The 12,439-nt window shown below is 38.7% G+C and overlaps 2 protein-coding genes across 2 annotated transcripts; both read right to left on the bottom strand.

Moving 5' to 3' along the window:
- Positions 1-2,268: 2,268 nt before the first annotated feature.
- LOC134647848 (general transcription factor 3C polypeptide 5) lies at positions 2,269-9,463 on the bottom strand. The gene is made up of 8 exons (XM_063502179.1): positions 9,304-9,463; positions 9,017-9,224; positions 8,677-8,782; positions 8,106-8,403; positions 7,344-7,554; positions 5,167-5,336; positions 4,386-4,565; positions 2,269-2,372 (listed from the first exon to the last, which is right to left on the bottom strand). The coding sequence occupies exons 1-8, from the start codon at positions 9,412-9,414 to the stop codon at positions 2,280-2,282; spliced, it is 1,377 nt and encodes a 458-aa protein (XP_063358249.1). The 5' UTR covers positions 9,415-9,463; the 3' UTR covers positions 2,269-2,279.
- Positions 9,464-10,630: 1,167 nt separating this feature from the next.
- LOC134648427 (uncharacterized) lies at positions 10,631-12,267 on the bottom strand. Its single transcript, XM_063502948.1, has 7 exons — positions 12,083-12,267; positions 11,838-12,049; positions 11,572-11,766; positions 11,433-11,495; positions 11,142-11,298; positions 10,855-11,008; positions 10,631-10,757 (listed from the first exon to the last, which is right to left on the bottom strand). Exons 2-7 carry the CDS (start codon positions 12,039-12,041, stop codon positions 10,721-10,723), a joined length of 810 nt encoding a protein of 269 aa, XP_063359018.1. The 5' UTR covers positions 12,042-12,049; positions 12,083-12,267; the 3' UTR covers positions 10,631-10,720.
- Positions 12,268-12,439: the final 172 nt, after the last annotated feature.

The raw sequence follows: 12,439 nt of genomic DNA, 5'->3' as shown, positions 1-12,439 counted from the left end.
ACTTTTCTTAACCGATTTTGAAACATTTTCTTGCTTTTAGTGGTTTCAATCTCATTATCCTAATACTGTTAGTTTCAGTCACACTGATAAAATATAATACAAGAAAAACTTCAAAACCACTAGAATCCGATTCTTTTATTTATTATGGCAATCGACTACCTAACTATAGATTTTTTTATCGATTATGTCAACCCGGACATAAAACCATTCAATCCCTCGTTCATCAAAAATTCGTTCAGTAGATTTGATTCTATGGTGAAATACGCATAATGAAAGATACAAACATACTCACCCAAGTGGCAGACGATAGAGGCTTAGTTCAGAGGGCCAACCGCGAACCACGTTCGACGTGTTGCCTCTTTGTCGCACTTGTAAATACCAACCTAAGTGTGACAGGGAGGTAACACGTCGAACGATGTTCGCGGTAGGCCCTCAGATCATATATGTATTTGTGAACACATTGGCCGCTCCGATATATCTGATGGCGACTGTACAATACAAAATCGTAACTTTTTCTTATGCCTTTGCCGTAGCCGCGTGAAAAATAGTAAAATTTCAGTTTAATAAGTTTTGTTTTCCTAGTTCAGTATATAATAAGTTCCTACCTATCCATAGAATAGATATTAGTTGGTAACACGTTGTAAAATTTAGTGCTAACCACCAATTGTTTGTTAACCTGTTGCTACTGGTGGGAACCTATAAGTAATTGGCTCTTTATTACTTACGTACCTATACATAATCATTGTGCAATTGATAGCTATTGGTTCTCCGAATAATAAATAAATAAATAACAAAACTACAGTCTACTAAAACTTCGGAGGCTGGACAAAGCAAGGATCAAAGTTTAACGAGTGACTCATTATATTTACATACAAGATAGGTTCAACGGTCACTGTATCGAGTGTCCCGCTATAAATCTATATTTGCTAATCCTAATGAATGTGACAACCACAATGAAGATGTGTTTACACGCTGTAGGTACAAAGGGATCAAATACACAGTTGTTAGTATTACAAGTATTTACCTAAATAGGAGTACTTTATCTACCTAGAAGGTGACACATAGAACCGAATAGCAAATCAGCGTTTCCGATTTAGCTGATGATGAAAATATGTTTTAGGCATTCTGTTGATGTGTGAACTGTCTTAAAAAACCGGCCAAGCGTGAGTCAGACTCACGAGTCACGACCCCATGGGCTATCATACCATCATAGTTCTTATAATGTATTTTATATTTGATTTTTTAGGTAGGACCGTTAGAGAGACTGAGACTTTATTTTGTTTTTATCATATGGTGCTGTAGCGTATTACGATTCTTGAGTTAGAGGCTGCAGACAGGTAGATGAATGGACAGCGACGGCTTAACACTTAACTGTTTTTTCGTGTTTGTTTTCGGGCGTTTTTTTTGTTGTCCCCTACACTTTTTTTAAAAATTTGGGTTTTTTATGTTATTTCTACTCAGAATCACGAGCTCTTTCTATCCTAATAAGAGAAAAAAAGTGTCCCAATATTTCCATACATTTTTCGATCTTTCCATTCCGCGACCGCCATACAAAGTCTATGAAAAATGACGGTAATGGAAATAAAACCTTAGGACACTTTTTTTCTCCTATTAGGATAGAAAGAGCTCGTGATTCTGAGTAGAAATAACATAAAAAATCCGAAATTTGAAAAAAAAGTGTAGGGGACAACAAAAAAAAACGCCCTTTCGTGTTTTCGCTATAAAGCGGAAACACGTGTAATCGGCTACGCTTGTAGCGCGTAGCACGAGCAGGCAGTGAATGTGGGAATAATAGTTAAAATAATAGTATTCCGTTTATCACTTTTCAGATATCATACGGAATCCTAAAAGTCATTAACAGAATTTCAAGAAAGTTTCCGTTGTTTGAAGTGAACGTGTATCAAATAGACCGTTACCTACCTACTTCTGTGATAAAAGTGGGAATGAAAATCCTGAAGTCTAGAATCCAGAAGATCCTGTTCCTACGCACGAGAATTTAAAGCTAAAAAATCACACACACGATAGCTAACTTTGATAATATTTTGTACATTTTGCTAAACTACAAAACTAACTAAATATTGAACCAAGTCTACATTCCACATGCGATTATAGGTAGACTATACAATAAAACATTTGGGTACTTACATCGCAAATTGATGGATCGATTCAGCTTATAGTGATCCCATTTAACTTCAGTTCATGTTCTTTCTTATGATTAACTTCTTTCGTTAAATTGTAAAGTGATTGATTATAATAAAAGGCACCGTATTGAATGTAGATTATGTATTCGAGGTGGATAGCTCGTCGTTTTCCGTAACATTGGCATTGGCGGAGGCGTCATCTGAGTTAGCTCCATCGTCGCTGCTCGTTTGCTGCGACAAAAAACTCGGTTTTAATATACTTAGTGCAAGGCCTGAGTACACTAAGAACAGTAGTGAATCTAAGGCCGCTCGGCAAGTTATTTACCTACTCATGCATTGGCGCTTAGGGTTGTCACTTTTATTTTTAGTTAAATATTATTTGCGTATTATGAGTAGCACTAGGTTTCTATTTATATAATATAATGAAATGTTCTATCAATTCATAAATGTGGTATAAATTAAGGCCGGTAAGAGCAGGCAAATGCGAGCGTACTCGAATGCGCGCGATCTCAGTCGCGGTACGGCCCACACTGCCGCCAGGCCGCCACCGTATTCCCCCGTATATTATGCGAATGTGTGCGTGCCAGCGCGTGCATACACGGCGCCCGGCGCGCACGCACACATTCAAGCCGGCAGCGGCACATTTCTATGAAGATTCACTACTGTTCTTGTACTGTGCCTGAGTGGACGCTCGAGTTGAGCGTGCAGCGGGGCGGGGCGTGCGGCGTGCATGTTAAACAAATGCAAACGTATAATAGCGGCTTTAGTGCACACTGCTCAAATTACTTGTGAGCCCGACGCCACGCTGCACGCCCCGTGGAACGCTCCGCTCCGAGCGTCCACTCAGGCCTTACACTTTTAGGGACGAGAAGGATAATAGATATAAAACATTTTTAAACTACCTATTCAGATAATTATATTTATCGAAAATTATCATGGCACACTTTTCATTAAGTCTTTAGAACGGCTATTGCCCTCAATGCCCTAACTAAAGGAATTGTCAAGATTTTACCCTTTTTCTAATGCTAATAAGACAAAGTAAGCTCAGTTTTTATTGCTTTGGCAACATGTTGTATAGTTTATGTGCTATTGCACATGTGTAATATGCATTTATTCTATTAAGTTGTCAGGATATCCAGTCTGGACTTTACAGGGATAGGTACACTTACTTTAAGCTTCAAGTCGGCGCTGTGAGTGGCGAGCAGGGTTTTCTTGACGTAGGTAGCTAAAGATATGGTCGCGGCAGGCGTGGTGGGCGACAGTTTGCGACCACGTGTCTGGACTATACAGGGATACTTACACTTTCTTCAAGCTTCAAGTCGGCGCTATGAGTGGCGAACAGGGTTTTCTTAACGTAGCTAAAGATATGGTCGCGGCAGGCGTGGTGGGCGACAGTTTGCGACCACGTCTCTAGACTATACAGGGAGAGGTACACTTACTTCAAGCTTCAAGTCGGCTCTGTGAGTGGCGAGCAGGGTTTTCTTGACGTAGCTAAAAATATGGTCGCGGCAGGCGTGGTGGGCGACAGTTTGCGACCACGTGTCTGGACTATACAAGGATACTTACACTTACTTCAAGCTTCAAGTCGGCGCTGTGAGTGGCGAGCAGGGTTTTTTCGACGTAGCTAAAGATATGGTCGCTGCAGGCGTGGTGGGCGTCAGTTTGCGACCACGTGTCTGGACTATACAGGGATAGGTACACTTACTTCAAGCTTCAAGTCGGCGCTGTGAGTGGCGAGCAGGGTTTTCTTGACGTAGCTAAAGATGTGGTCGCGGCAGGCGTGGTCGGTGCCGGGCGGCAGTTTGCGACCCCTTGTGTGAACTATACAGGGATAGGTACACTTACTTCAAGCTTCAAGTCGGCGCTGTGAGTGGCGAGCAGGGTTTTCTTGACGTAGCTAAAGATATGGTCGCGGCAGGCGTGGTGGGCGACAGTTAGTGACCACGTGTCTGGACTATACAGGGAGAGGTACACTTACTTCAAGCTTCAAGTCGGCGCTGTGAGTGGCGAGCAGGGTTTTCTTGACGTAGCTAAAGATATGGTCGCGGCAGGCGTGGTGGGCGACAGTTAGTGACCACGTGTCTGGACTATACAGGGGTAGGTACACTTACTTCAAGCTTCAAGTCGGCGCTGTGAGTGGCGAGCAGAGTTTTCTTGACATAGCTAAAGATATGGTCGCGGCAGGCGTGGTGGGCGACAGTTAGTGACCACGTGTCTGGACTATACAGGGAGAGGTACACTTACTTCAAGCTTCAAGTCGGCGCTGTGAGTGGCGAGCAGGGTTTTCTTGACGTAGCTAAAGATATGGTCGCGGCAGGCGTGGTCGGTGCCGGGCGGCAGCCAGCCGCGCCGCGCGTGGCACAGCAGCGTCGCCGGCGGCACCGCTAACAAAGCCTCCACTTCAGGTAGCTTCACGTCGCAGTACTGTGAAACAAAATGTATTGCAAATGACAAATTATTATTTTTTCAACGCAGGAAATCTCGGCGATGATTAAAGAGACATGTAGTATGGAAAAATTGTCCAATATTAAGACTTAGCTTAAGATAATAAAAACGAATTTAAACAGTGAATATGAATTATACTCCGGCTAGCCAACTTTTTCAGTGGGTAGAAAAAGGCGCGAAGTTCTAAGTTTCTGTGACAGGTCGATCTTTCGCGACCTTTATTTTTCAAATTTGCCGCCTTTATCTACTACCAAGCTGGCTTGCTAGAGTATATAGGCTGTGTATTCAATCTGACCATTGGGGCAGATCCCTTAGCGTAGTAATGGGCTGGCTAAAATCCAAAATTATGATTTCGATAATCCGAGCCACCAGCATGTGTATCCGTGGGACACGGCACAAATTCAAACTCATCCAACATTTCTTCGGTCTCGATGACGGTGCAGCCATACCTAGCCCGTCTACCTTCACCCTGCACTAGCGCCATGTTTTTGATGTTGCTCATTCTGTTTTTTTTTTATAATTTTACATTTTTGATAATTAAACGTGATTATATTTATGTCAGTGTATTCATTCTCCACACCTGGTAGAAGATCTGGCGCTGCGCGGGCACCATGCCGGGGCGGAAGTAGACGGAGCCTTCTGGCAGGTCCTCGGCGGCGCTCTCCTCCGTGCGCGTGTTGGGCCGCACGCGCTCGTTCTTCTTGTAGTACAGGACTTGGTCGCGAGTGTTCACCATGGAGTGCACGCCCGCTGACAAAAATTTAACTTTTTACTTATAATAATAATATAAGCCTTTTATTCAAACAAGTATTTACAATTTAAGTATTATTGAACACAACTTATCAAATTAAATAATTAAAACTATTTCAGACAACATCGGTTTGGTCTGTATGCCGTTTGGCAAAGGCCTCTTCCATCCCTTTACATTTTTCCCTGTGTCTCGCTAGTCTGGTCCAATGCCTCCCTGCGAATTTTACAATTTCATCTTCCCATCTCATTTTCGGTGGTGCTTGTTTTCTTTTTCTATCTTTTAACTTTTTACTTATCCATGTCTACTATGGTACTTAATAGTAAATAAGTACTCACGTCGCCATACTGGCTGTAAGGAGAAGTGGATACCTACTTAAGTTATAGCAGCGACTGTATTCAAGTCAAGTGTAAAAATATGGGTGCATATAACTTACTCGAAAATATGTGTCCCATAGTTCTTAACTCGCTGACATAAGAGCTATGGGACATATTTATGAGTATGATAATATGTGCACCCATATTTTTACACTGGACTGTATAACAAGGAATCTACAAAAATGTGATGAACTATGTAGTCTATGTACATCAAAGACAAACCGTCATCAATGACATCATTTATTACGAGCATTCAATCATAGCACAAAGTACATTAGCGAGTTCTAGAACCAAAGTTCTAAAACACATAGGTACCTATCGTGTATTTTTATGATATTTTTTTATCTTTACCTACCCATTATTGTACCTACTACTCGAATTCAAAGTGTCGTGAGCCATAATAACATTAAATTAATTTTAAACCGTAAAATTAATTTAATATTAGTATGGCTCTCTCACGTTTTTAGGGTTCCGTACCCAAAGGGTAAAAAAAAACGGGACCCTATTACTAAGACTCCGCTGTCCGTCCGTCCGTCCGTCTGTCACCAGGCTGTATCTCACGAACCGTGATAGCTAGACAGTTGAAATTTTCACAGATGATGTATTTCTGTTGCCGCTATAACAACAAATACTAAAAACAGAATAAAATAAAGATTTAAGTGGGGCTCCCATACAACAAACGTGATTTTGACCGAAGTTAAGCAACGTCGGGCGGGGTCAGTACTTGGATGGGTGACCGTTTTTTTGCTTGTTTTTTGGTTGCTTGTTTTGCTCTATTTTTTGTTGATGGTGCGGAACCCTCCGTGCGCGAGTCCGACTCGCACTTGGCCGGTTTTTCCAACCAAACGCGAGTCGCACTCGCACGACATGTCTCGGTTCACGATACCTGCGCGCTGCGAAGCATGTCGCACGAGTGAATAAAAACTCTTAAAATTAGTTTGATTTCCCTACTTTCTCTTTTATAAAATAAAATACATGAACAACCCTATAAATAAAAACCTGCAGATGTGCATTAAAAGCATGCATCGGGGTTTTCAACGCGGGAATGATTTTGTTTATTGTAAAATAATTACCAAATTATTTATTAAAAATAGATAGTAAGCTCCGAATGTGCTTAGAAATGTGAAAATAGTATCGGCACAGAATAAATATATATATAATATAATAGAATAAATAATAGTACTAGGTACAGAAGACTCACTCTCTAACAAAACGCGTCTGTCACGATCAGGACAGATATGGCCGCTAGGTGGCGACAGCGCCACGCGCGGCTTATGGCTAGCCACCAAAATTGGTGTGGAACAGATGTACTTTTAGCTACCTGTAGCAAAGCCACGCCTGGTATAACTGTAAAACATTCCTGCACCAAAAACCCAGATGTATGATTATAAGAATAAGGTTTTATGGCATGGTAATAATGTTTCCAATTTTTCAGAATAATTAAGTGGTAAAATAGACAATATTAGATTTTTTTACAAATATATTGTCAATTTATACCAGTTGCTGTAGTCCTATGGTACCCCATTGGTACAGACTACACAGGGCCTTATTGAGACGTCACTATCCGCTCCTGTCCTGTGCCTCACGTAACTAATAAAAATTTTAAAATTATCGTAACATTTAGAATTTTACCTTGATGCCTCAGCCTAAAATCCAAAGTTTGATACATTCTAGCTTCAGGAATCTTCCTAGGATCATAACCATATTTGACCCATTGCATCCTCCAAGGTCCATCCTTCATGTAGATGGCAACACATGGCAGAATCACCTTTAGAGAACTTGATTTCATTTTCGTGTGGTATCTCAGCAAGTTCTGGGACCAAATTGGTCTTTCTTCAAACAACTGGAACAATAATTACATGTTACCAACAGAGAAGGGGAAAATGTTACTGATTAACAAATAAGAATTAAAATGCAAACATCATTTGCAATGACACTGTATTTTTTGTTGCAGACTTAGCTAAAATAATGCTTAAGCAAATTGTTGAATCACATGGGTTAAAATATAGGTATGTTATATATGTTTATTTATTTGAAGAACAAATGGTGATCACAAAAATATTTAGCATACTAAGTAATGTATCTATTGTAGCAAAGAGAAAATTTACATTTGAAATGGATTTGTGTTTTTACCAAAAAGTTAAAACTTTACTGACTGATTTTGTAGTTGGATCCATTTCCCTAAATTACATCCTTATACATCAATACACCTTATATAACAAAGTGCCCCACTGCGTCTGTCTGTCTGTATGTTTACGATAAACCCAAAAACTACTGAATGGATTTTCATGGGGCTCACCTATCAATAGAGTGATTCTTGTGTAAGGTTTACCTGTGTGAAGCCGGGTGGGTCGCTAGTACCTAATAAAGACTGATAAAACATATTGTTTTTACCTTGTGTATTGTATCTATCTCCTGTTTCAATGGAGGATAAACAGACAGCCTCAACTGTTGTTGCTTCACATAAGCCTCATTTGGTTCAGTAGGCAGACTATCAGTCAAATTGAATGTATAATGCGCCATGCCAATCCCTCTCTCAGTTCTCCTCTTGTTATGAAAGTCGTCTTTGTCCGAGTCCTTGTCCTGGGGTTGTTCTTTTTTGTTCGGATATCTCTTGTCGGAGTAGGAGTAGTTTATTGGCTTGTCGGACCTTGTGAAGTTGGAGGGCACCACAAACAAAGAAGACTCCTCCCTGAGTTACGGAATAAAAAAAATGGAGAACATTCCTAGTTCTTAAAAAAAACAGTAAGCCTAATAATGTAATACATCTGTGAATTGAATGAGCAAAATAGTATCAAAGAACATAATATATATGGTGCAGTACATTCTGTATAGAGCTTTTTTTAGTAGGTAAATATATTGCACATGTGGGTTAATCATATAACATTATTGCATGTGAATCACACCTCAATGTCCTCTGCTACACTAAACTATGATTACAAATATTTAAAAAAATGGTACTTACGTCATGAAACTGTAATCATCTGTTCCTGAGGGTAATATTTCATCTATAATACACTGCGCACTCTCTCCCTCAGTTTGTACAGGTAGATATTGGAAATCGCACATTGCTGTAATACCAAGTAATAAGTTAACAAAGCCATTGTATCTTAAAAAAAAACAATAAAATTTATAACTTATGTATGATGTATCATTCTCAGAAAAACATATGTTATTGTGACAGACATTTGTGTCGCATTTTATGTGGGATCAATATTACTGAACGTAAATGTAACGACCAATGTGACTACAATCCGATGTAGTATGTAGTAAATCAATGAGAATGACATAAATTTAAAACTTACAATCAAATTTATAGATCCTCTTCACCTGTCCTACAACGGAGGTCCCCACAACCTCCCTCTTAACTTCATCCCCGTTCTTAGTTTTCTTCACCTTGACTTTCAAAAGCACACCGGCAGTTCTTTTGTTGTCGCCAAAAACTTTCTTTATGAACGGATTTTGCGGCTGAAAGTTCACACCCAGCCGCTTTTTGTTTGGTTGAGCTAATACCTGTTTCGAAAAAAATAGTAATAAATCAATTGTGATTATCCAGTAGGGAAAACATAAATTAAACATAGTCAAAATGTACCTCAGAAATATTTCGGATGCCTCCTAAGCATTCCATTGCTTTATCTTCGTTTTTCACAATTCCTGGAAATTGAACACAAACCAACTCTCGGTTTAGATCTTCGTTCTCCATTATTGTTTGATAATTTTCTTTTTATCGAGAAAATATGAAGTGGTTTATTTTTACTCATATATTAAGGATGTGTTAAGGTTATGTTGACGTTTCTCTTTCAGTTTGACAAAACAACATAATATCGTTCAGAAACTCAAAAATGTATTCATGGAATCGGCCTTTCTCGCTCTCACTTATAGCTGTCCTTAACGGATCGTACCACCTTCCATACGATCGGATAGGCCTCGGACCGTACCAAGCCCGCGGGCTCAGCACGGTTCCATTTTTATCGACTATCACTAAGCCCATCACTTTCGCACTTACGTACTTGTTAGAACGTGACAGGCATGGTGATAAATGATAAAAATACGACCGTGCTACTAGGGCAGATCCGGTACGGCCGCCTGGTATAGCTTTTATAAATGACTTGTAGTATATACTGGGTCAAGCAGATCTTGTCAGTAGAAAATGTGGCAAATTTGAAAACTGTGGGCGCGAAGGGATATCGTACCATAGAGAATTTGAATTTCGCGCCTTTTTTGCTGACAACATTTGCTTGACCAGCTATAACTTATATACTTATATACTTAAATCTCTTTCTAAAATGCTTGCTTACAGAGGGGCTACCGCAAAAACCGAATTTCACAAATTGCGGGCATTTTTCCTGTCACTCTCACTCTTAATTACGTCTTTATTGGAGTAAAAGAGAATCGAATTTCGCAAATTGCGGGGGTTTTCGAAAATTCGATTTTCGCGGTAGCTCCTCTATTACTGGAAGTTTTCAATGCTTAGGAAGCGTACTATAAGCCTACTATTGGAAGCGTTTCTGACCAATGAGACCTTGTTATTAGTTTCCGACAATTTCGTAGGTGGCTTGTACAATCTACTAAGACGATGTCGTTTGCCGCCAAATTGTTTTGCATCCCGACCAATTGACCGAGACATTGAACCGCCGGGAGCTTGTGTGGTGCGTGCAGTAGTCGCCACGCCAACCGCCAACCAAGCTCCCGGTCAAAGTGACCTTGTCGGTTTCTAACCATGTAGGTTTTGTACCAAGTTTTAGACATCGCCCCCGACTTATAAAAGTACCCTAGGGATAAAGTTCGCTATTTTTTACTTGAAAAGATGACTGTTAGAAAGAGAAGCCAACGGCCATCCTTTAATACTTGATTACTCAAGGTCAAGGGTAAAAACTAAAAGTTTATAATATAAGTAGTGTGTATAATGTGTAATTTAATTAATATCACAATTTTAATCAAACTAAATGGTATACTTATAATACTGTATAAAACGAATAATCTAGTACCTATCAATAAAATAATGGAAGTCATCTATGTGCTACAGCTTCTACAGCAACTAGTAGTCTGAAAAAAAAGATAATGAGTTATTAAGTACACATTTGTAAAACATGAAAATAAATATTATTATAATAATTTAACAATTTCATCTGAAGATACCTACTTTTCTAATAGCATATTCCTTTGCCGCTCAATTTCAAGTCTATCCTTCTCTATTTTGAGTCTTATGTTATTGCATCTCTTCTTTTCTAAAAGTTTTTGCTTCTCAATTCTTATCCTCTCTTCTTCCAAGTTTAAAAGTCTGTCATGTACCAGTCCTGCAAAAAAAATTAAAAATAAAATTTTATTTACAGATTTAAAATTATGTGAAATAAAATATAATTTAACTGGTATTTTACTGTTAATATTTCCATGTAAATAATAAAAAAAATATTCTTGAAATATACTAACTGACTGGTCTTCCCCTTTTCCACAAAGGCTTCCCAGTAACAGGAGCAGAGGACACCTCATTGGAACCCATCGCTTGGTCCATGTCACCCCCAACTCCATCGTCTAAACTCATGTCAATGTCTGCTTGTGTAAAATGTTGTGGATCTGATGGCCATTTCTATGCAAAATATTAAATAAAAATGTAATCAATAAGTAATGTAAGATGTAGTAAATTTTGTGAAAATTAAAAGCTTACAAATTTTTTATTTATTTTGGTCTTATTCTTAACATTATTGAAAATAATTATTTTACCATACTGCTGGTAGACGGATCTGAACTGCATATCTCATTTGATACATTACTCTGAGATGGAACCTGAAATAGTCAAATAGTATCTGTAAGATACACCTCCCTTCTTCTTTAAGGTAAATTTAATTGTATTTCTTATTACCATATGATTTGACGAGAGAGCCGATGTTTCAGGCACTCCTGGTAGTCCAAATGCTGAAGTATTTGTGCAAATAAGTCTAAGAATCTTCTCTTCCGAATCTGTTAACTGAGTACTTGCATTGCAACCGGGAGTAAAGCGATTTTTGCGTATTTTAAATGCTTTCTTTTTCACATTAGATTTCCAATCACGCCATGTCTGAAAAGAAACAAATTATACTAACTCATGCTCCTTAGAAACTGTTCTTTACGTAGATTATGCTTGCTTACCTGTTGCCATTTATCAGGAGTCTTTATAGCACCAGATCCAAAACCAGAGTTAGCATTTAGTTTTTCGGTAATTTTAATCCAAGCATTCGTTTGTCGAACTCTACCTTCCAAGCCTGTGAATTTACCTATCGCTAACTCTTTATCCTCGTCTAAGAAATGCAGGAGCATGTTCAACTGCTCGGGGCTTGCCTTACGCCTTTCCATCGCATTTACTTACCTAACTATAATATCAACAGAACATCAACGGACATCAACAGAATGAGTTCAACTCGGAAAATAACAAAGTTAGTTAATGAAAAGTCTAATTATACAGCACATTATCGGTTAATTAGGTTAAATAAGTACAAGATAATTGGTATTTAAGTTATTTTCGCTATGAAATATCTCTTTAAACTCTTTTATTTTATTTTTTAGTATTCCAACAAACCAAACTTGAGCATTTGCATTGCATTTTTGACATTGACATTTCAGGAATTTCATCTTCGGAGCTAAAAAGCACTATCTGTAATATAAACTAAAAAATATAGACTTTAAATTTAGAGCAATAAACCACATTTTACAATGGCAAATAATCTAACATAAGTTGTTGTTGTCTTTGTATT

This window comes from Cydia amplana, chromosome 5 (assembly GCF_948474715.1).
Source record: "Cydia amplana chromosome 5, ilCydAmpl1.1, whole genome shotgun sequence".
NCBI lineage: Eukaryota > Metazoa > Arthropoda > Insecta > Lepidoptera > Tortricidae > Cydia > Cydia amplana.
This window is presented reverse-complemented; position numbering and strand designations above follow the sequence as displayed.